The sequence below is a fragment of the Anomaloglossus baeobatrachus genome, chromosome 4 (assembly GCF_048569485.1).
Source record: "Anomaloglossus baeobatrachus isolate aAnoBae1 chromosome 4, aAnoBae1.hap1, whole genome shotgun sequence".
Lineage (NCBI taxonomy): Eukaryota > Metazoa > Chordata > Amphibia > Anura > Aromobatidae > Anomaloglossus > Anomaloglossus baeobatrachus.
Window position 1 is genome coordinate 227,643,873 of NC_134356.1, and position 23,069 is coordinate 227,666,941.

At 43.4% G+C, this 23,069-nt stretch overlaps 1 protein-coding gene across 1 annotated transcript in view; it reads right to left on the reverse strand.

The window, feature by feature from the left end:
- LOC142301400 (tyrosine 3-monooxygenase-like) overlaps positions 1–23,069 on the reverse strand; it is a 207,858-nt gene that overhangs the window by 36,667 nt on the left and 148,122 nt on the right. Inside the window, exons 8-10 of the mRNA XM_075342399.1 lie at positions 21,244–21,313; positions 21,054–21,110; positions 15,242–15,337 (exon numbers count right to left, since the gene is read on the reverse strand). Of these exons, the coding sequence (XP_075198514.1) occupies positions 15,242–15,337; positions 21,054–21,110; positions 21,244–21,313 (223 nt within the window). The remainder of the gene's footprint in view (positions 1–15,241; positions 15,338–21,053; positions 21,111–21,243; positions 21,314–23,069) is intronic.

Below are 23,069 nucleotides of genomic sequence, written 5' to 3' on the forward strand. Positions count from 1 at the left end.
AATTACAGAGCTATTTAATATTATCCGCTGGATCATGAATATAGCAGAGCTATTTAATATTAACCGCTGGACCATGCATAATACAGAGCAATTTACTTAATATTACCCGCTGGGATATTCAATATAGTCCGCTGGACCATACATATTCAGAGCTATATCAATATTATTCGCTGGACCATGCAAATTGCAGAGCAGTTTATTTAATATTTCGCCACTGGACCATGCGTATTGATGGCAATTTATTTTATATCCGCTGGACCATGCATATTACAGAGCTATTTATTTACTATTGTCCGCTGGACCATGCATATTAAAGGGCTATTTATTCAATATTATACGCTGGACCATGCATATCAAAGAACAATTTATTTAGTACTATCTGCTGGGCCATGTATATTACAGAACTATTTATTTAATATTATCTGCTGGACCATGCATATTATAGAGCTATTTATTTAATATTATCCGCTGGACCATGCATAATACAGAGCTATTTATCTAATATTGTACTGATAATTCCTTAAGGGGCTGCTAACTTACATTGAATATAGTTTATTTTTGAAAAAATCTAATCCTGCAGAAATCCCCATAACCAAGGGGATCTCCAAGGAAATGGACATTCAAAGATAGGGTGATGGAACATGGGAATATATCACAATCCATGGCCAATTGTTTATAAACCCAAAATCCTTATGGAATAATAGGGACAGAACAGACTGGTTTAGAACCGGGACTTTATAAAATTAACCAGGTTAACGGGGAGGCCCAAAGTGGTCTCGAGCAGGAAATTACAAAAAACACCCAAAGTTGAGTTGTTCATTTAACCCGTTTGGGTTTACAGTTTTTAGTCTGTGAATCCACCTTGCCTCCTTCTGTAATAGTAAGCGATCCCAATCACCGCCTCCCATCCTCTGGTCGACCACTTCGATCATATGAAACTTGCAAGCTCTAATATCGCCTTCATGAAACGTCCTTACATGGCGTGAGATGGGAGTGTCCCTCTCATTCCTAATATCTCCTAAGTGCTCCCCTATTCTTTTCCTGAACTCCCTTTTTGTTTTCCCTATATATTCTATATTACAAGAACAAATAAATCTATAGATGACCCCTACTGTTTTGCAGTTTGCAAAATGCCTGATGTCATAAACGTGTCCTGTCACTGAGCTCATAAAACTTCTACCCAATTGTATGAAGGCGCAAAAAGAACATTTCCCGCACCTGAAGCTACCTTTGCTCCTGTTCTCCAGCCATGTCGTGTTCTTAACTGCCACATACTCGCTGTGTATGAGTTGATCCTTTAAGGACCTCCCTTTCTTGTATGTTATTGCTGGAGTTGCTGGAATAATATCATGTAGTATTGGGTCTGCCGTAAGTATTCCCCAATGTTTTATTAAAATCTTGCGCACTTCCTCCGCCCGATTATCGAATTTACCTATTATCCGTGTGATCCCCTCCTCCTCTCTTTTCCTGACATTCAAGAGTGTTTCCCTAGATTTTAATTCTGCAGATTTGAATGCTTCACTTAGGATATCCCTGGGGTAACCTCGTGCTGAGAATCTTCCCTCAATTCTGAGGCTTGTTTATAGAACGTCATATCTTGTGAACAATTTCTGCGAACTCTTAGGTACTGTCCTCTGGGTATACCTCGTTTCAGGTTGACGGGATGGTGGCTATCCCAGTGTAGGAGGCTATTAGATGCTGTAGGTTTACGAAATATGCTTGTCTGTAGTTGTCCTATATCATCTTTAGTTATAGTAAGATCCAAAAAATGTATACTCTTTCTATTATATTCCGATGTAAACCTTAGATTGTAATCATTACAATTAATCTCTGACACAAATCTACAAAAGGAGTCCTCGTCACCTGACCAGAATATCAGGATGTCATCGATAAAACGATACCAGGATATGATGTTATTATTCCACCATGGTTGTTCCTCTCCTCCAAAGATGACGGTATCCTCCCACCAGCCCAGGAAAAGGTTGGCGTAAGTGGGGGCCACTGGGGTCCCCATAGCCGTACCCCTGGTCTGGTGGTGGTACCGCCCCTCAAACATAAAATAGTTATGCGTCAAGATAAATTTCAGAAGGGAAAGTATAAAATCAATATGTGGTTTGAACTGTATACCCCTCGAGTTCAAAAAGTGTTCCACAGCAATCTGACCCCAGTTGTGGGGTATCGAACTGTAGAGCGCTTCTACATCGATAGATGCTAATAGTACTCCATCTCCTAAGCTAACCCCCTCTATTTTTCCAAGCAGATCCATGGTGTTTCTTAGGTAAGAGGGAAGGGAGAGGATGAAGCTGCGCAAGACTTTATCTACATAAATACTACTGCTCTGGGATAGAGAATCTACCCCAGATACTATTGGACGCCCCTTAAGTGGGTCCATCACTTTGTGTACTTTGGGTAGGCAGTAGAACACTGGCGCAACTGGATGTAAGGTACTCATATAATCATTCTCATTCTTGGATATAAGCTTCTTATCCAAAGCACGCTTTAAGATAACATCTAGATCTTTTTTAAAAATTCTTGTTGGATCATTGGGAAGGATCACATATGTCTTTTTGTCACTCAGTAGATCAGTGCACATTTTCTTATAGATATCGTGACTTAGGATAACTAGGTTGCCACCCTTATCCGATGGTTTTAGGATGAGATTTTTATTCTGCGAAAGGTTCTCCAAAACCCTCCTTTCCTCAAATGTCAGATTGTCATGTCGTTTATTTATGGGGTTTACTTTCTCTAGATCTTTTGTGACTAACTCTAAAAATATATCAACACTAGAGGTATCTGTTATAGGTGGCATCCGTGTACTCCTAGGCCTCAATTCAGTAAAGGGTCCTTCTCCACTTGGTCTTGTATTTTCCTCTAAGAGGTCATTCAGAACCCTCAGATTGGGGAGGTCCTCCTCTGATATTCCCAGGGCTTCACATTCTTTCCTGTCATGTAACCTAAAAAAGCGTTTCCATTTAATTTTTCTGCAAAATAAATTGATATCCTTGGTCCATTCAAAACTATCATATCTATTTGTTGGAACAAAGGATTAGGCTACTTTCACACATCAGTTTTTTGCCATCAGGTTCAATCCGGAAAAAAACGGGTAAAACGGATCCGGTACCGCATCCGTTTTTTCCCCATAGACTTGCATTGGTACCGGATTGTACCGGATGGCTTTGCGGTGCATCCGTTTTTTTCTGGATGCGGCAAAATTTATCAAAGCGGCGGCCGGAGGCAACGTATCTTGCAACGTTTTTTTGTCCGGCAAAAAAACCGCATCGCGCCGGATCCGGCGCGATACGGCGTGTTTTACAATGAAAGCCTATGGACGCCGGATCCGGCGCAATGCGGTAAAAAATGGATGCGGCTACCGGATCCGTTTTCGTAAACTGCGCATGCACCAAATTAATTAAAAAAGCTGATCCTTCAAAAAAAAGGACAAACCGGATGCAAAAACGGATGCAAACCGTATCCACCGGATCCGGTTTTGTACGCATCCGGCATAACGGATCCGTTAAAAACCGGATCCGGTGGATACAGTTTGCATCCGTTTTTGCCGGATCCTTTGCATCAGGAAAAAAAAGGATTGTGCCTGAATGCAGAAAACTGATGTGTGAAAGTAGCCTAACCCTTTATTTAGAACAGCAGTTTCTATTGATGTTAAATGATGAGAGGTCCGGTTAATAATCTTACTATAAAGGGTTATCCTTTGTTCCAACAAATAGATATGATAGTTTCGAATGGACCAAGGATATCAAAATTAAATGGAAACGCTTTTTTAGGTTACATGACAGGAAAGAATGTGAAGCCCTGGGAATATCAGAGGAGGACCTCCCCAGTCTGAGGGTTCTGAATGACCTCTTAGAGGAAAATACAAGACCAAGTGGAGAAGGACCCTTTACTGAATTGAGGCCTAGGAGTACACGGATGCCACCTATAACAGATACCTCTAGTGTTGATATATTTTTAGAGTTAGTCACAAAAGATCTAGAGAAAGTAAACCCCATAAATAAAAGACATGACAATCTGACATTTGAGGAAAGGAGGGTTTTGGAGAACCTTTCGCAGAATAAAAATCTCATCCTAAAACCATCGGATAAGGGTGGCAACCTAGTTATCCTAAGTCACGATATCTATAAGAAAATGTGCACTGATCTACTGAGTGACAAAAAGACATATGTGATTCTTCCCAATGATCCAACAAGAATTTTTAAAAAAGATCTAGATGTTATCTTGAAGCGTGCTTTGGATAAGAAGCTTATATCCAAGAATGAGAATGATTTTATGAGTACCTTACATCCAGTTGTTCCAGTGTTCTACTGCCTACCCAAAGTACACAAAGGGATGGACCCACTTAAGGGGCGTCCAATAGTATCTGGGGTAGATTCTCTATCCCAGAACAGTAGTATTTATGTAGATAAAGTCTTGCGCAGCTTCGTCCTCTCCCTTCCCTCTTACCTAAGAGACACCATGGATCTGCTTGGAAAAATAGAGGGGGTTAGCTTAGGAGATGGAGTACTATTAGCATCTATCGATGTAGAAGCGCTCTACAGTTCGATACCCCACAACTGGGGTCAGATTGCTGTGGAACACTTTTTGAACTCGAGGGGTATACAGTTCAAACCACATAATGATTTTATACTTTCCCTTCTGAAATTTATCTTGACGCCTAACTATTTCATGTTTGAGGGGCGGTACCACCACCAGACCAGGGGTACGGCTATGGGGACCCTAGTGGCCCCCACTTACGCCAACCTTTTCCTGGGCTGGTGGGAGGATACCGTCATCTTTGGAGGAGAGGAACAACCATGGTGGAATGATAACATCATATCCTGGTATCGTTTTATCGATGACATCCTGATATTCTGGTCAAGTGACGAGGACTCCTTTTGTAGGTTTGTGTCAGAGATTAATTGTAATGATTACAATCTAAGGTTTACATCGGAATATAATAGAAAGAGTATACATTTTTTGGATCTTACTATAACTAAAGATGATATAGGACAACTACAGACAAGCATATTTCATAAACCTACAGCATCTAATAGCCTCCTACACTGGGATAGCCACCATCCCGTCAACCTGAAACGAGGTATACCCAGAAGACAGTACCTAAGAGTTCGCAGAAATTGTTCACAAGATATGACGTTCTATAAACAAGCCTCAGAATTGAGGGAAAGATTCTCAGCACGAGGTTACCCCAGGGATATCCTAAGTGAAGCATTCAAATCTGCAGAATTAAAATCTAGGGAAACACTCTTGAATGTCAGGAAAAGAGAGGAGGAGGGGATCACACGGATAATAGGTAGATTCGATAATCGGGCGGAGGAAGTGCGCAAGATTTTAATAAAACATTGGGGAATACTTACGGCAGACCCAATACTACATGATATTATTCCAGCAACTCCAGCAATAACATACAAGAAAGGGAGGTCCTTAAAGGATCAACTCATACACAGCGAGTATGTGGCAGTTAAGAACACGACATGGCTGGAGAACAGGAGCAAAGGTAGCTTCAGGTGCGGGAAATGTTCTTTTTGCGCCTTCATACAATTGGGTAGAAGTTTTATGAGCTCAGTGACAGGATACGTTTATGACATCAGGCATTTTGCAAACTGCAAAACAGTAGGGGTCATCTATAGATTTATTTGTTCTTGTAATATAGAATATATAGGGAAAACAAAAAGGGAGTTCAGGAAAAGAATAGGGGAGCACTTAGGAAATATTAGGAATGAGAGGGACACTCCCCTCTCACGCCATGTAAGGACGTTTCATGAAGGCGATATTAGAGCTTGCAAGTTTCATATGATCGAAGTGGTCGACCAGAGGATGAGAGGCGGTGATTGGGATCGCTTACTATTACAGAAGGAGGCAAGGTGGATTCACAGACTAAAAACTGTAAACCCAAACGGGTTAAATGAACAACTCAACTTTGGGTGTTTTTTGTAATTTCCTGCTTGAGACCACTTTGGGCCTCCCCGTTAACCTGGTTAATTTTATAAAGTCCCGGTTCTAAACCAGTCTGTTCTGTCCCTATTATTCCATAAGGATTTTGGGTTTATAAACAATTGGCCATGGATTGTGATATATTCCCATGTTCCATCACCCTATCTTTGAATGTCCATTTCCTTGGAGATCGCCTTGGTTATGGGGATTTCTGCAGGATTAGGTTTTTTCAAAAATAAACTATATTCAATATAAGTTAGCAGCCCCTTAAGGAATTATCAGTACAATATTAGATAAATAGCTCTGTATTATGCATGGTCCAGCGGATAATATTAAATAAATAGCTCTATAATATGCATGGTCCAGCAGATAATATTAAATAAATAGTTCTGTAATATACATGGCCCAGCAGATAGTACTAAATAAATTGTTCTTTGATATGCATGGTCCAGCGTATAATATTGAATAAATAGCCCTTTAATATGCATGGACCAGCGGACAATAGTAAATAAATAACTCTGTAATATGCATGGTCCAGCGGATAATATTAAATAAATTGCCATCAATACGCATGGTCCAGTGGCGAAATATTAAATAAACTGCTCTGCAATTTGCATGGTCCAGCGAATAATATTGATATAGCTCTGAATATGTATGGTCCAGCGGACTATATTGAATAGCCCAGCGGGTAATATTAAATAAATTGCTCTGTATTATGCATGGTCCAGCGGTTAATATTAAATAGCTCTGTTATATTCATGATCCAGCGGATAATATTAAATAGCTCCGTAATTATATATATTTTTTTTTTGGTCCAGCGGTTCATTATTAAATTTAATGATTTTTTTAAAAAATAAAAAAAAAAACAAAAAACCAAAAACATAAAATAAAAGGAAACAATTTTGTATAGATGATTTATTTTGCGTTGACTGGCTGAATAGAACTGGAAACGCTGGGACTACAGCTTGTTGGCTGCGCCTGCAGCTTCACCCAGACCACTGCTCTATGCTGAGTCCTGGAATCATTGATGGACATGACCTGTGTTGTGTCTGATTTGTGGGTGGTTTTCCCAGAGCTTTCCACCCTAATTGGCCCACTATGGCATGTGATTGGGGGTGGGTGGGATACACAACCATGCTGTATTGATTTTCTTAATGAGGAGAAACAGCGTGTCTGTTACCCTGCTATGTAAACAGACTAGCAACTGGGACGGCTGTGATTGGCCCAATGTGAGCATGTGACATGTACTCTAAGGCAGCAATATGCGATTGGATGAACACGAGGAGCGTGTCATCCTGGTTTATGGGCGGATCTCCATTGAAGGGTAGCCTTGATTGGCCCCTTCACAGCATATGATCTGTAACGGGAGGAAGTAGGAAGTGAACGCTGTCTCCATGTGGATTTTGCAGAGGCTGGGAACGCTCTGAACAGTGCAGGGAGCCCCAACTACATGCTGGTATATGTGAGTAACAGGCTTCATTGAGATATTCTAACTGCTGACATGTACTATAGAGCTGTGAGTGTTATGTGACGGACTCTTTTCATTTACCTTTCATTATGCAGAGTTTTAAATTTATTTGGACCAGGACATGCCAATTGCAACCTGAGGGGTATGTTTGACTTTAGAGATATATGCAGCACCATATGGGGTGTTGCATAGGCACTTGGTGATTGTATTGCTTTTTCCATAGGACTCTAGTCCATTCATCTACACGGACACAGAAAAGGAAAAAGCTTGCTGAAGGGGAATTATGAATGGGCATGTTTTTAATAGGTATTTTTGATTATATGGGCACATAGGTGTTTCTGGTTTTGAGGTGATGGACCTCTGTGTTATTCTCCTCCTGTGCACCTTCTGGAGGTTGGTATCTCCTTCTGCCATGATTATTTACTGTGAGATTCCTGATGGTAATTACACCTGAAAATATGAACTGTCTGGGACACAAAATTCTTTTAATTTTTCGGGTGACACCATCATTCACCTAGAATATACAGCCTTGTCCCGAATGAGATGACAAAAATCTGAAAAATATTTCTATAACGGGAATTCTTTGTTCGGTACCATCCACGCTAATATTTTGTGGAACTCTGTGTTACCTGGCAATTTTTGGAGACTAAAGATACGACAGCAGCAGAGGAGACTATAATAGTCATATGTACAATCTGAAGATCATTTGTTTGATGTACTCTGTTTGGGGAGATTACAAAAACTATGTCTGTATTCACTGTATGATTGGAGGATAATGTATAAATTAATTGTATTTTTCTATACTACTTTTTGATGACCCATAAAGAACCTTCTATTAGAAGGGGAAACGCGTCGGGTCGATTAGGGGTAGAAGGTTGACAGCCTCCTCACTAATATAGGAAGTGGCAGTATATATGGAATTATATCTCAGTGCAGAACCGACTAATTTAGGGTAAAAAGTGCTGCCTTTAGGGATCTTGACTGTAGGACCCTTGACTATTGGACTGTTTAGGGATATATTTTTATATTGCGCCTTACTGACATTTGTTCTTGCTCCTAAATTGGGGTAACACATAGGACTATAAAAATAAGGGGGATATATGTTTGAAATGTTTGTATGGCACCAATGAATATTTTCTATATAATGTGGAAGTGTTTTTAATTGCTTCTGTTAATAAAATTGATAATTTTTAAATTAAGGAGTTTTTAGTCTGTGAACCAGTTTTGAGCTCTCCTTGTATTACTTTTTTCGTGAGAAATTTAAACAGAATTAAGCAGTCCACCTATGGGTCAGACAGAGAGGTGGGAGGGGGGAAGTCAGCGAGGGAGGAAGTTGAGAACAGAGCAGAGCTGACAGGCAGAACAGAATTAGCTCCCAGTGAGTGAGGAGCTGGGGTAAGGAGCTCTCCAGAGAGAAGTTGGCTCCAGGGGAGCAAAGTGAGAGGAAGCTGGGAGTTGGAGCTCCCAGAGGAGGAGAATCCTAGGTCGCAGGCAGTGGTTTGGACCTAAAGGAGTCGGACTCCCAGTCGCAGGGGATTGAGGCTAGCTGGCGGGACTGGTCTTAGTGGATGGTCAGCAGCCTGGGCCTAATCACCGGTCTGGGGCCAAAGATACGATGGGGTACATAGACCCTAGGTCGGGGAGAAGCTGTATGCAACCCGGCAATTAACCTGCAGAGGACAGGACCTCTATGGACTGTTCCTACCAGCTCAAAAATCAGGAGCATTAGCGCAACGAGGGGGATAGGTCTTTCCACATAAGGGCCCACTAAAATCCCAAGCGTGAGCTCGAGAGCAGGCTCCTTACTTAGCCACAGTGGGGAGCGGGGCCCGGAAAGCTCCAGGCTGAAGTGCCACAAGAGAACATCTAAATTGTTGGTGCCAGGAGAGAAGCCACAAACCACTAAGCAGTACTGCAGGGGACGGGACCCGGACAGCTCTTCCCAGGAAACAGCAGCAGTCAGAGACTTGGTTTACCCTGTTGTCAGCATCTGCTTATTTGCTGAGTGAGTACCAATTGACCCCTGCAATCAGCGAGCCTGCGCCTCCCCTGCGCCCCGCACCACAATCCTGAGTCCTGGGGTTACCCCCTACCCGTGGAAGGCCTTGTCACCTAGCTGCCCCCTCCCATCATCCCGGGTACTCCCAACGGCAGCGGCGGTATTCCCAGTTACCACACACCATAGGTGGCATCACGAACTGTATATACCTCCCCTGTAAATACCCCCTTTTTCATTTGGAGAGTGGCACCTAGCCCCCGGGTCCGGAGACCCTCGAGCCACGAGCAATCATTCCCCTGGATCCGAGCGGTTTGACCGCTGCAGGGGCGGCACAGCCACACTTTTTTTTCACTGCTGTGGTGCTCGTCCATACGCGCATGGTCGTGGCTGCTGTTGCAGCCAGTCTGTGCATGCACCGACTTGCGTTCCACAGCACAGCCGTGTGGTCCGGACACAGGGAGTCTGGATAGCGTGGCCGTGCACCCACCCCAAGAAACTGCTTAAATAGTGGTCACTAAGCCTGCAGCACACCACCCCAGACCCTCTCAATGAGATTCACCACTGCTTTTACGATTTGGGTACAGGTAATATACCATCTCTGCTCTGGGCTTATTTTTTCATTACCTTTATCTCCCTGCATACAAATCCCTTCTTTGTATTATGTCTATAAGTTTTTAGCTTACATTACAGAAGGGCTTCCTGACACTATTCCCCCTTTTCCTTTTAAAAAGGTCATTTTAATCATACAATACCTTTTTGCGTACAGTAATATATAACAAAACGTTTTTATTCATTTTTTTGGTATGCTTAGTTGTTCATTACAAGCGGCACAGAGTCTCATCATACACCAAACGTAAAGCATACTTATGTCCTTGAATAGTATGTAACCCACCTATATGGGACCCTATCTTTTGGCATGTTTTAGTCCATATTAACATATAGATAGGCAATAGTGATGAGCGAGTATGCTTGTCACTACTCGGTACTCGCACGAGTATCACTGTACTCGGGCTACTCGGCGGGGACCGAGTAATCTCGCGATACTCGTGCTATACTCGTGGTCTTCATCCCTGCATGTTGGCGCTCTTTTGAGAGCCAGCCCTCATGCAGGGATTGGCTGGCAGACCACTGCAATGCCACAGCCCTGTTAGTTGTGGAATTGCAGTGATTGGCCGGCCTGCACAGCGTGACCGAGCCTTTATACCGGCGGGCGCTGTGCTCTGCACACAGCCATCTCATATTCCCTGCTTTCCCCGCCCACAGGCACCTATGATTGGTTGCAGTGAGACATGCCCCCACGCTGAGTGACAGGTGTCTCACTGCACCCAATCACAGCAGCCGGTGGGCGTGTCTATACTGTGCAGTAAAATAAATAAATAATTTAAAAAACCAGCGTGTGGTCCCCCCAATTTTAATACCAGCCAGATAAAGCCATACGGCTGAAGGCTGGTATTCTCAGGATGGGGAGCTCCACGTTATGGGGAGCCCCCCAGCCTAACAATATCAGTCAGCAGCCGCCCAGAATTGCCGCATACATTAGATGCGACAGTTCTGGGACTGTACCCGGCTCTTCCCGATTTACCCTAATGCGTTGGCAAATCGGGGTAATAAGGAGTTAATGGCAGCCATAGCTGCCACTAAATCCTAGATTAATCATGTCAGGCGTCTCCCTGAGATACCTTCCATGATTAATCTGTAAATTACAGTTAAAAAACACACACCCGAAAAATCCTTTATTAGAAATAAAAAACAATAACAAAGTCCCTCATCACCAATTTATTAACCCCGACAAACCCTCCATGTCCGGCGTACTCCACGGACCTCCAGCGTCGTGTCCAGCTCTGCTACATGCAGGTGACAGGAGCTGCAGAATACACCGCCGCTCTTGTCAGCTTCACACAGCAACTGAGGTGAGTAGCGTGATCAGCTGCTGTAAGTCAGGTAACTCACGGCCACCGCTGGATCCAGCGGTGGCCGCGATTAACCTCAGTGACAGCTCAGCTGATCGTGCTACTCACCTCAGTTGCTGCGTGGAGCTGACCCTGACCGGTGCGGCGTTGAGTAGCGAGATCAGCTGAGCTGTCACTGAGGTTAATCGTGTCCACCGCTGTATCCAGTGACAGCGGGTAACCTCAGTGACAGCTCAGATGATCGCGCGGCTGTCTTCATTAGCTGTGTGGAGGTGACAGGAGCGGCTGTGTCTGCTGCAGCTCCGGTCACCTCCATGGAGCAGCGCTGGATGCGACGCTGGACCATCCTGGATTACGACGGACATGGAGGGCTTTTTGGGGCTGATTAAAGTGGTTAACCAGGGTATATGTTTGTGTTTTTTATTTCTAATAAATGATTTTTTCGGGTGTGTGTGTTTATTTACTCTAATTTACAGATTAATCATGGAAGGTATCTCATAGATGCCTGACATGATTAATCTAGGATTTAGTGGCAGCTATGGGCTGTTAATAACTCCTTATTACCCCGATTTGCCAACGCACCAGGGCAAATCGGGAAGAGCCGGGTACAGTCCCAGAACTGTCGCATATAATGTATGCGGCAATTCTGGGCGGCTGCTGACTGGTATTGTTAGGCTGGGGGGCTTCCCATAACGTGGGGCTCCCCATCCTGAGAATACCAGCCTGCAGCCGTATGGCTTTATCTGGCTGGTTTTAAAATTGGGGGGGACCGCACGCCGTTTTTTTTAATTATTTAATTATTTATTTCACTGCACAGTATAGACACACCCACCGGCTGCTGTGATTGGGTGCAGTGTGACACCTGTCACTCACCGTGGGGGCGTGTCTCACTGTAACCAATCATAGGCGCCGGTGGGCGGGGAAAGCAGGGAATACGAGATTGTTTAATGGGCGTCCGGCTTTTTCAAAAGAGGAAAAGTCGCCGGAGTTTAGTGAACAGCTGTGCAGCGCCGCGCCGGAGATCGGGGAACGGTAAGTAAGAGAGAGGGGGGAGAATGACCGACAGACAGCTAGAGGGACAGATAAGACAGAGAGACCGACCGACAGACATAGAGACCGACCGACGGGAGATAGAATGAAAAAAAAAAAATGACCGACATCGCTAGTAAAAAGCACAAAACCTGCGTTTTGGACATCGGAGTGCCACACAATGTTTTTACGTAAAATCTTTCATGTCATAATCTCAAAAAGCAACATACACCAGCTCTATCTCACTATTGGGTATGTGCCCTTAACATTTCCGCCATGAAAATTCATTTTGGTGTCATTTTGGAAGGTTTTCTGGTGAGTCCGTAAAAATGGCGTAAAACTCGGACAAAATTGTTCACAGCTGTGACTTTTGAGTGATACATGCTGTGGAGACACGGGGCTCAGTGGGCGCTCTCGTCCACTAAAACCCGCCGCCTTTAGAAAGACAGCGTGGCTCAGGGCTCATCCCAACTGAACACCGGCCTCCTTAACCGTGGGCGTAACACTACTCAGACAACACAGGGTGAGGGAACCACAATAATTAGACTTTATTGGATCCCCAAACAATTAACAGCACATAACACATAACCAGCAAAACACAAATGTAACAGGTAACAGAGTCTCACCCTTCCGCTGGCTCACCAGGGATTTAGAATGTCCATGCCTCACAGGTTCCAAGCTGTCTGAGGTCTGCAAAGTCTGTAACAGGTGACTGAACTGTCCCAACCTGCGTGTCCTCCTTAGGTAGTCCTGGTTTGATGATAAAATCCTGGCAGCCGGAGTCGAAATCCCTAGGCTGTGGATATGGTCTCCAACCGGATCCGGAGTCCCTAGATTGAAGCCATAAGATGTCCTGATCCTCCAGTCAGCTCCAAAGAGCTTAGACTGAATCCATCAACCATCAACAACCCCTGGTGGCTTAAAGACGTCCTTTGTATAGCCACAACCTTCCACTTGGATACACTGTGTCCTCATCGATTGGTTGGACAAGATTGCTTCTCCCATTGGAGGAATTTCAAGCTGCATGGACAATGTTCATTTAAATGATATGGGTAGAAAGACTGAGGGTGTACATGTAAACTGGGAGTCACCGACTAGACAATGGCTACTAAGGTAATTACATTATCAATACACAACTACAATACAATGGTTACTGGAAATGTCTGGAGAACAATACGTCTAGCTTTCAGTGGCCAACACAATTACATTGAGTCAACAAGAGTCTTGTAAAAACAATGAGGGACTTCTCCCCCGTCTATAGACAATCTATCATGCTGTCTGGCTGAATTTTAAGAAACTTTAACCCATGAGAGTCCATGTCGTCACACATGCTTCAAGGGGTCTTCCCCATGCTGTTGCCATGTCATTTGAGCACTCTTCTGAGACTTTTGTGACATTTTTAGGGTTTCTACATGCTGCCGGGGGGTCATTTCATAAAAATACTTGGGTCTCCCATAGGATAACATTGGGCTCGGTGCTCGGGCCGAGTACACGAGTATCTTGGGATGCTCGGCCCGAGCCTCGAGCACCTGAGCTTTTTAGTACTCGCTCATCACTAATAGGCAATCTTGTTTTTCTCTGGTCACACTGGTGATGCTTATGTAAATCTCCATTATATTGTGCATAGGAGTACCTTGCACTATAAAGAACATTATATATTTTTCCCATTCTCTCATGACAGAACCTATTGGGGTATTCCACCCTTTCTAAAAAGCTCCTCAAGCAACTATGTATCTCACGAAATAGGGTATGACATAACACACAGCCCTTCGCTATCTACAATAGGGATAAAGTACCGAGGTCACCACAGGGCAGCCCTTGGCATCATGCCCAACATACAGATTTGTCTGAATACCTGTATCACATCATGGCCAGCGATCACCTGCACATATAGAGCTATGGTTGTAGCAAACCTTTTATGTCCTTATTCAATATACACACAGGGACCTCCTTATGGTCACCTCCAACACGGCTTCCAGCAATCTTCTGTACTACTTTTTGACCCCCAGTGACTTCACCCCAGAAGGCCCTGTGGCCCATCCATCCCACCTGTACAGGCCCACTAACCAAATTGACTGCAACAATTTATTTTTCAGGCATGTTATATGACTTGAATACTTAAGCACAAGTGACCACACGTCTGCCTTCATTTGACACATAGGTATGTGCTATTATGCCTCTGCCCCGGACTGTATAGTGGCGGTTATAATTACCTTGTCCTTAGAGGATCAAAGGGAATCAGCAATTGTAATATTGTAATGAGAGTCTTTTGTTGCATCTTTCCTCTACTGCCAGAAAGGTTTTTTGCTGTTAAAGTTTTAAAATTCTTATCAATATCATTGCCAACCAGCACATAATGCATATGTAAAAGAAGTTTTCCTTTTATTTATACTTATTGTAAATATGTTTGTTTATTGTACCACATATAGATCCATTTCCTTGACAAAGTCCCTTGAGTAGGGTTGAAACGTCGGAAACTTGTCTTTTGCACCAATAAACAGCGTTAAGAAAAAGTTTTTTGCTAATTTTAGATTTCAGCTGGTGTCATGACTTTCCATGGCTTTTGGACCTCTCTTTCTTCATGTGTTCAATACTTTTTTCCTGTGTCATTTCTCATTATTACACATCACAAAATGTATGGACATCTAAGATTTGATCTCTTTGCCTGTGTAGATTGGATGGGTTGTTATCGCCATCTATTGAAAATTTCATGCCGCTAGTACCTTTAGAAATATATTTACGTAGAAAATTGGTGATGTATTCAATGCTTATTTCACGCGCCGTATATACAACTGCTTTTTCTTACTTGCTCTGCACTAGAAACAGCAATATACAGAAAATTCTTGCAGCTATTTTTTTTTTTTTTTAAATATACTTAAAAATTCTCACCAAGAGTTCTCCATAAGATGACAGTAGGCCAGCTCCATAGGCTTTAATAGATCCTTTCTCCTTGCAGAGTCCAAACTCAATGGTGAACCAGTACAGCTGCCAAAAAAAGTTAATATTTTTATAACTTTTAAGGCTGCGTGCCCACGATCAGTATCACTAGCATTTTGGACGCAGTGTATTTTCGCTGTGTCCAAAACGCTACGTTGTACAGTACGAGTACAATGGATGTGATTAATAGAAATCTCCTGCCCACTGTGCTTCTTTAATACACTGCGTAAACTCACCTGTGGGTTTACAAACTGCAGCATGTCAATTTCTCTGGTAGAGACGGCCTTTCTTTTCCCAACAGACTTGTATTAAAGACAGTAAATCCACAGTTAAACAAAAGCACACATGTAGTGTGCAATAGTTTTTGTGAAGTGAAGAATAATTGTTACATGAAAATACAATTCTCTATTATCCAGACATTTAACTATAACTATCCATGTCAGGAAGCATTTTTTTCAAGTATACTTTACTAGTCAAATGTTACATTTGTACGCGTCAAATCATTACTGGGTCCTGTTGAAGGTGCTGGCATTTTTGGGCATATATCCTTCTAGCAAATGTTATTATTTCATTTATGGAAGGGAGTTCAATTTTGTTAAGAAAAACATAGAAAAACAATAAGAAATGTAGACATTCAACTGTGCATGTCTGTTTTTGCACACCTGTATTATTAGTCCAATATGAAAAAAGTGCATTACACGCCTATTTTGTGGCCTGTTGCCACATCTTTCTGTATATAAGTGTACCTATAATACCAGTGAAAATTGAATTACAACATGGTATTTAAAATGTATGTTAAAAGAAAAGGGGCAATGGATGGGGTAGTATTAAAGGGAACCTGTCAGGTCCAATATGCACCCAGGACCACGGGCAGTTCTGGGTGCATATTGCTAATCCCTCCTAACCGTCTCTGTATACACTAGCACTGTTAAATAGATCTTTAGAAAAAGTATTTCTAAAGATCTTATATAGTATGTTAATGAGCAAGGTGACTAGTCCCCTGGATGTTAGTTTTCTTGCTAGTCGGCCCATTAGCATGTTAGTATGTCCCTGTAGGTGTGCTATCATGCTAATGAATGCACAGCGTCACAGGATGATATCACTCACCTCTCCGCAGCCATCGCCGCCCGACACTGGATTTCGGCTCAGTGTGCATGACCTCAGAGTTTCGGTCATGAGCACTATGAAGCCGGGTGTATGCGTCCCGGCTTCAAACTGAAGTAGTGCGCATGACCGAAACTCCGGGGTCATGCGCACTGAGCCGAAATCCAGCGTCAGGTGGCGATGGCTGCGGAGAGGTGAGTGATATCATCCTGTGACGCTGTGCATTCATTAGCATGATAGCACACCCACAGGGGCGTAATAAGAAGCTAATGGAGCCAACTGGCAAGGGGAACTAACGCCCAGGGGACTAGTGCCCTCACTCATTAGCATACGATAAAAGATCTTTGAAATACTTTTTCTAAAGATCTCTTTATCTATGCTGGTGTATACAGGGACGGTTAGGCAGGAATTAGCAATATACACCCACAACTGCTCGTGGTTCTGGGTGCATATTGCACCTGACAGGTTACCTTTAAGAAAAAAAATAAAAAAAACACAAAACAGCTAAGAATGTGGGAGCTGCTGTCTGCAGCAGAAATACCATCACTGGCAATAAACTGTACAATAATGCTACCAAACATAAGCCTCAATTGGCCTCCTTTGCCTCCGAGCTGCAGACCAATTTTTTTTTTTTTTTTTAAATTAGCTGAACTTAGCGATTTTGAGATTTAAAATATTCACCCATATCTAGCCTCCACTTATTCCATTCACCAAATAACAATGAACATGGACACTTGGATAACCATAGCATACAAAGGGACTCATAATGTACAGTACATGGCCAGCTTGAAGCAAGTTTGGCATATCAGAGACATGCTGTAATATCCTTCAAGCCACACATCCAAGCCCTCTTCAACTCATGCTGATTACAACTCAAAAATATCTCCCGGATCCGTGCTTTCCTTAACCAAGAATCTGCAAAAACATTAGTGCATGCCCTCATCATCTCCCGCCTCGACTACTGCAACCTCCTGCTCTCTGGCCTCCCTTCCAACACTCTTGCACCCCTCCAATCTATCCTAAACTCTGCGGCCTGCTTAATCCACCTCTCCCCTCGCCACTCCCCAGCCTCGCCACTCTGCCAATCCCTTCACTGGCTTCCCATCGCCCAACAACTCCAGTTCAAAATATTAACCATGACATACAGAGCCATGCACAACTTGTCTCCTCCCTACATCTGTGACCTAGTCTCCCGGTACCTACCAGCACGCAACCTCAGATCCTCACAAGATCTCCTTCTCTACTCCTCTTTTATCTCCTCTTCCCAATATTGCGTACAAGATTTCTCCCGTGCATCCCCCATACTCTGGAACGCTCTACCTCAGCACATAATACTCTCCACTACAGTGGAAAGCTTCAAGAGGAACCTCAAGACCCAGCTCTTCCAACAAGCCTACAACCTACAATAGCCCTCAGTCCAGTAGACCACTGCGCAACCAGCTCTGTCCTCACCTATTGTACCATCACCCATTCCCTGTAGACTGTGAGCCCTCGCGGGCAGGGTCCTCTCTCCTCCTGTCCCAGTCTGTCTTGTACTGTTAATGATTGTTGTATGTATACCCTCTCTTACTTGTAAAGCGCCATGGAATAAATGGCGCTATAATAATAATAAATAATAATAATAATAATAATAAAGATAAAAAAAAAACTACTAAAATGTATTTATTTCTAAAGGACATTACTAATGTTTTATCAAGAAAATGTATTTATCTAAATTTCATATGTTCTATTTACTTATTAGAGGACAATGGCTGTAATATCCTTTTTAAACACTGAGCCTCAATCCATGACGACTTAGCTTGATTGACAGCTCATCAGTTTCTCTCCTACTGCTATAAACCTACACTGATCAGTACAAGCTGCAATTGTTTTTCATGATGGGTGGGTGGATACCGATTATAAAGTACTAGTCATAAGTGTAGGCACTCCAATGTCATTCAATGGCTTTCCTTTTTTTGTACTGGAATGTACATAATGTAGATTCAGGCAGGCAAAAAAAACAGGAAGGAACACATGGAAACAATGAGTAAAGAAACACATGTAGAAAACCCCAATCTGTGCTAAAACCTTATATTCCTGAATGTACTCCGATTTTACGTTTCTGACAGCATTAAACACCCTTGGTATTCTATTAAGCATCTTCATCAGGTTGTCACCTGGAATGGCTTCCAATGAACATGTAACCTTGTCAGTTTATTTGAGGAATTACCAACCTCCAGAAAGTGTTAGTAACAAATCAGATGTGTTTAGTAGAGGTAGTATTGGTAAACAATTCAATACAGTACTGAGCCTTATTCCGCAACTGAACTAAACAAGGGTATGATAAGAACCACTCAATCTGAAACATAGCTATAACCTTGAAGTTATCCTCTAGAGCAGTCAGAAAAACATCAGTTGCTATTATAAAACTGACTCTCATGAGGAACACATCAGGGAAGGAATATCAAGAATACCCTCTGATGCAGAGGATTGTTTGAACATAAACATTCTCGTACACGGGTAAAGGAAAAAGGGAAGACCTAATACAATGAGAACATACAACTTCACCCAACTGGTCCCTGTACAGACTAGAAAGTCCAAATCCACACAACTAACAACACCACTTCCAACCTGACTCCCTAAGAGGCAGACGAGGGGTTTCTTGTACCTCCTAAAGAACCAGAGGGGTTGCCACAACAGATTGCTAACATGTGGAGAGGAAGGTGTGCAGCAAGGCACAAAAACTCAGAGTGAGAAAACCATAACACGATCATATAAGGTGAAAGGAATAGGTGCTGGGAAGAAAAACAAACCAACTGCACTAATTTTACTTGCACTTAGTAGGTCCATCATTTATATTGCAGCAGCACAATAACCCAAAATACAGCTCCATGCTATGTAAGGTCTATGCAACCAAGAAGGAGAGGGATGGTGCATCAGATGAGATGGTATCCACAATCACACAACCTCAACTCAATTGAGATGGTTTGGGATGAGTTGGACCGCATAATGAAGGCAACAGTCCAACAAATGCTCAGCCAGCATCTCTGGGACTTCTTTCCAGACTATTGTAAAGACATTCCAAGTGTTGTCCTGATGAAGCTGCTAGAGCAAATGACAAAAGTGTTTAAAACTGTCATCAAAGAAAAAAGGATGTACTTTGAGAATTCTGCATTCTTTGAAATGTGTTTCTTCTTTCTTGTTACACAAGTTTACCTCTCTGGCTTTGCTGCCTTCAGTTTTAATCTATTATATGCACCTAAATATTAAAACCATTGGATAAATATGTGTGTTCAAACTTTTCACCTGTACTCTACTTAGACTTGTGTGGCGCCCCTGAGACTCCAGTTGCACAGAGGTACTGTACCTCGACCGAGGTATGGTATCCCAATCCCTGGTAAGGAGGAGGTCACAGGTCGTTGCACACAAACAGACATACTCTCAGTTTAGCAACACTCCATCAGGCCAGGGTATTGGCGACCAGCTGGGAGGTGGGGTTTACTTAGTGGGATCACACTGTGGAACATTAGTCAGTCAGAAAGTAGGCCCAGAGGAGAACGGACCTATGGTCTGGAGCTGGAGCAGCTCGGCCCAGGATCAGGAGAGAAGGGGTCCTAGAGTCCTTGGGAAGTGTGCTATACACCCGTGGTCTCGTTCCACAACCGGCATACCGAAGTGGAGGGACTTGGCCGCAAAAGGGATCGGCACCTCAACTAGTGGAGGACTACAAGGCTCAGCTAGCAAACCAGAGGCTGAGGTTACTGCAAGTATCAAAGCCACATCCACACACATCCAGTGAAAAGGTGATCACATAGGGCCAAGGGACAGAGCTTCAAGCCACCCTACAGGATCCGTGGACACCGGCTCGGGGCTCCGTGTGTGCAGGTGCGAGACAGGCAGGAGAGGTCAGCTCAGGAAAACGACCAGGAAAGGAACACAGAAGGGTGCACCGGGTTGTGCCTCCGAACTATCCGGGGATCGGTTGGGGCCCATAACAGTAGGACACAGCACTTCGAGGGCAGCATGTGACTATTCATGGTAACCTGGACTTCTCAACAGTGGGTAAAAACCTTGAGACTGCATCTCTGTGTTGTCCAGTTATTTGCCTGCATCTCTGTCCCAGCACCCCGTCTTCACACTCCAATGTTAAACCCCTCCATCATTTGTAAGGACTACTACTCCCAACAGCCCTGGGGCCCAGCTCTACCTGTGAAGAGCTATACCAACTCAGCTGCATTACAATCAACCCCAAGGGAACTGAATAGCAGCGGCGGCACATATCTGGCCGCATACCACAGGTAGCGTCACGACATATCCCATGTAAATATTCCCCCATCATTTTAAAACGACACCGTCGGGGTTGTAGAACCGGGTCCTGTCTTCATGAGATCCTCCCAGACAGAACAGCACCGGCCCGGTAACAAGTGCCCCCAGACCCCGGTGGGGCGTGTCACTAGAGCTCTCTCACACACCTTAGTAAGACTTAACAAATGCCTATTTTTATACCAGGATTATTCAGCTATTTATACATTGATTTTCATTGTCACTAAACCAGTCTCGTTAAATCTAAGATGTCTATTATCTGTATGACACCAGACTCAAAGTTTTTGCTATGTATCAACTAAATGATTCCAAACTTTAGTAAGATAATTGTTAGAAGATCTATTCCTTTCATACTTACAGTAGACAGTTTTTCAATGTCTTCATCAGATGCACCAAGTGATGCCAGTCCAATATCCTAATGATAGAAAAAAACCCTAAATTAAGTTCTAGGAATAATATATTAATATTTGTAATCTATATTTTAAATTATTTGGTTGCACAAATAAGTAAGTAAAAAGCCAAACATTTATTGCAAGCTCATATCTTACTTGTGAAAACTGTGCAAACTCCTTATCCGCTAGCATGGGAATGTGGCCCAGCAGTTCATGGCAGCAGTCACTTTAAAAATAAAATTTGTAGAAATTGTTTGTAACATGCAAAGAAGCTCATTTAGCAAGGTCCCCTTCAGAGTGCTGGGCAGCCAGTAGATCAAGTGGGACTTAGCAATCTGAATTCACGGGAACAAATTTATTCAGGAGTTTAAAGGATTTTTAAATGAATATTACCAGTGTTTCAATACTACAGATAGATACATTTTTAGTATGATTTAACTACATTGACATAAGGTATATACCATAAAAATAGACTTTTTATGCTAAAAAAATGAAAGATTTTTATGTCATATTTACTAACATACCAGTGCTAGAACACATATAGTAGAACATGTTTTCATGTTAGCAGTTTTGTAAGTAAAGATTATGTGCAAAGCGCTTAGATTTTTTGAATTTTTATAGTGTTTTATCAAACAATGCATGCTACAATATGGCATTTTTTAAGGCCTTTTTCTCCTTAGCCATGTGCTGTGGGGAGGAATAAAGCTCATTTCCTGCCAGTAGGGGGCTCCCTGTGAGGGTGTCAAGCAGGTTCAGAATGATATTAACCTGCAGTTTAACCACATAGTTGCAAGTTAATAGCATTTTTTAACATGACAAGTTCCCTTTAACAATATCAGGACCTCCCATAGACTTTAAACACTAAAGGCTGCTTTACACGCAGCGACATCGCTAGCAATGTCGCTGGTGAAACCACCCACCCCCGTCGGTTGTGCGTCACAGGCAAATCGCTGCCCGTGGCGCACAACATCGCTAGGACCCGTCACACGTACTTACCTGCCTTGCGACGTCTCTTTCTAAGGGGGTGGTTCGTGCGGTGTCACAGCGTCGTCACACGGCAGCCGTCCAATCGAAGCGGAGGGTCGGAGAGCAGCCGAAAGAAAGTGACGCCACCTCGTTGCCGCAGGACGCAGGTACGGTGTTGTTCCTCGTTCCTGGTGTGTCACACGTAGTGATGTGTGCTGCCTCAGGAACAACTAACAACCTGTGTCCTGCAACAGCAACGATATTTGGGATTAGAACGACGTGTCAACGTCAACGATTAGGTGAGTAGTTTTGATCGTTAGCGGTCGTTCATACGTTTCACACGCAACGACGTCGCTAAAAAGGCCAGATGTGCGTAACAAATTCCGTGATCCCCAACGACATCTCATTAGCGATGTCGTTACATGTAAAGCCCTCTTAAAGCTGGGGTCACACTAAACGACAGCGACAACGACGTCGCTGTTATGTCACCATTTTCTGTGACGTAACAGCGACCTTGTAAGTCGCTGTTATGATTGCTGCTTAGCTGCCAAACACAGCGACGCAGCAGCGATCATAACATCGCTACATGTGCAGAGAGCAGGGAGCCGCGCACACTGCTTAGCGCTGGCTCCTTGCTCTCCTAGCTACAGTACACATCGGGTTAATTAACCCGATGTGTACTGCAGCTACATGTCACAGTGCAGAGAGCAGGGAGCCGCGCACACTGCTTAGTGCTGGCTCCTTGCTCTCCTAGCTACAGTACACATCGGGTTAATTAACCCGATGTGTACTGCAGCTACATGTGCACAGAGCAGGAGCCGGCACTAGCAGCAAGAGCAGCGGAGGCTGGTAACCAAGGTAAATATCGGGTAACCAGGGAAAGGTCTTCCCTTGGTTACCCGATGTTTACCTTGGTTACAGCTTTCCGCAGCTGCCAGACGCCGGCTCCTGCTCCCTGCTCGCTTCATTTCGTCGCTCTCTCGCTGTCACACACAGCAATGTGTGCGTCACAGCGG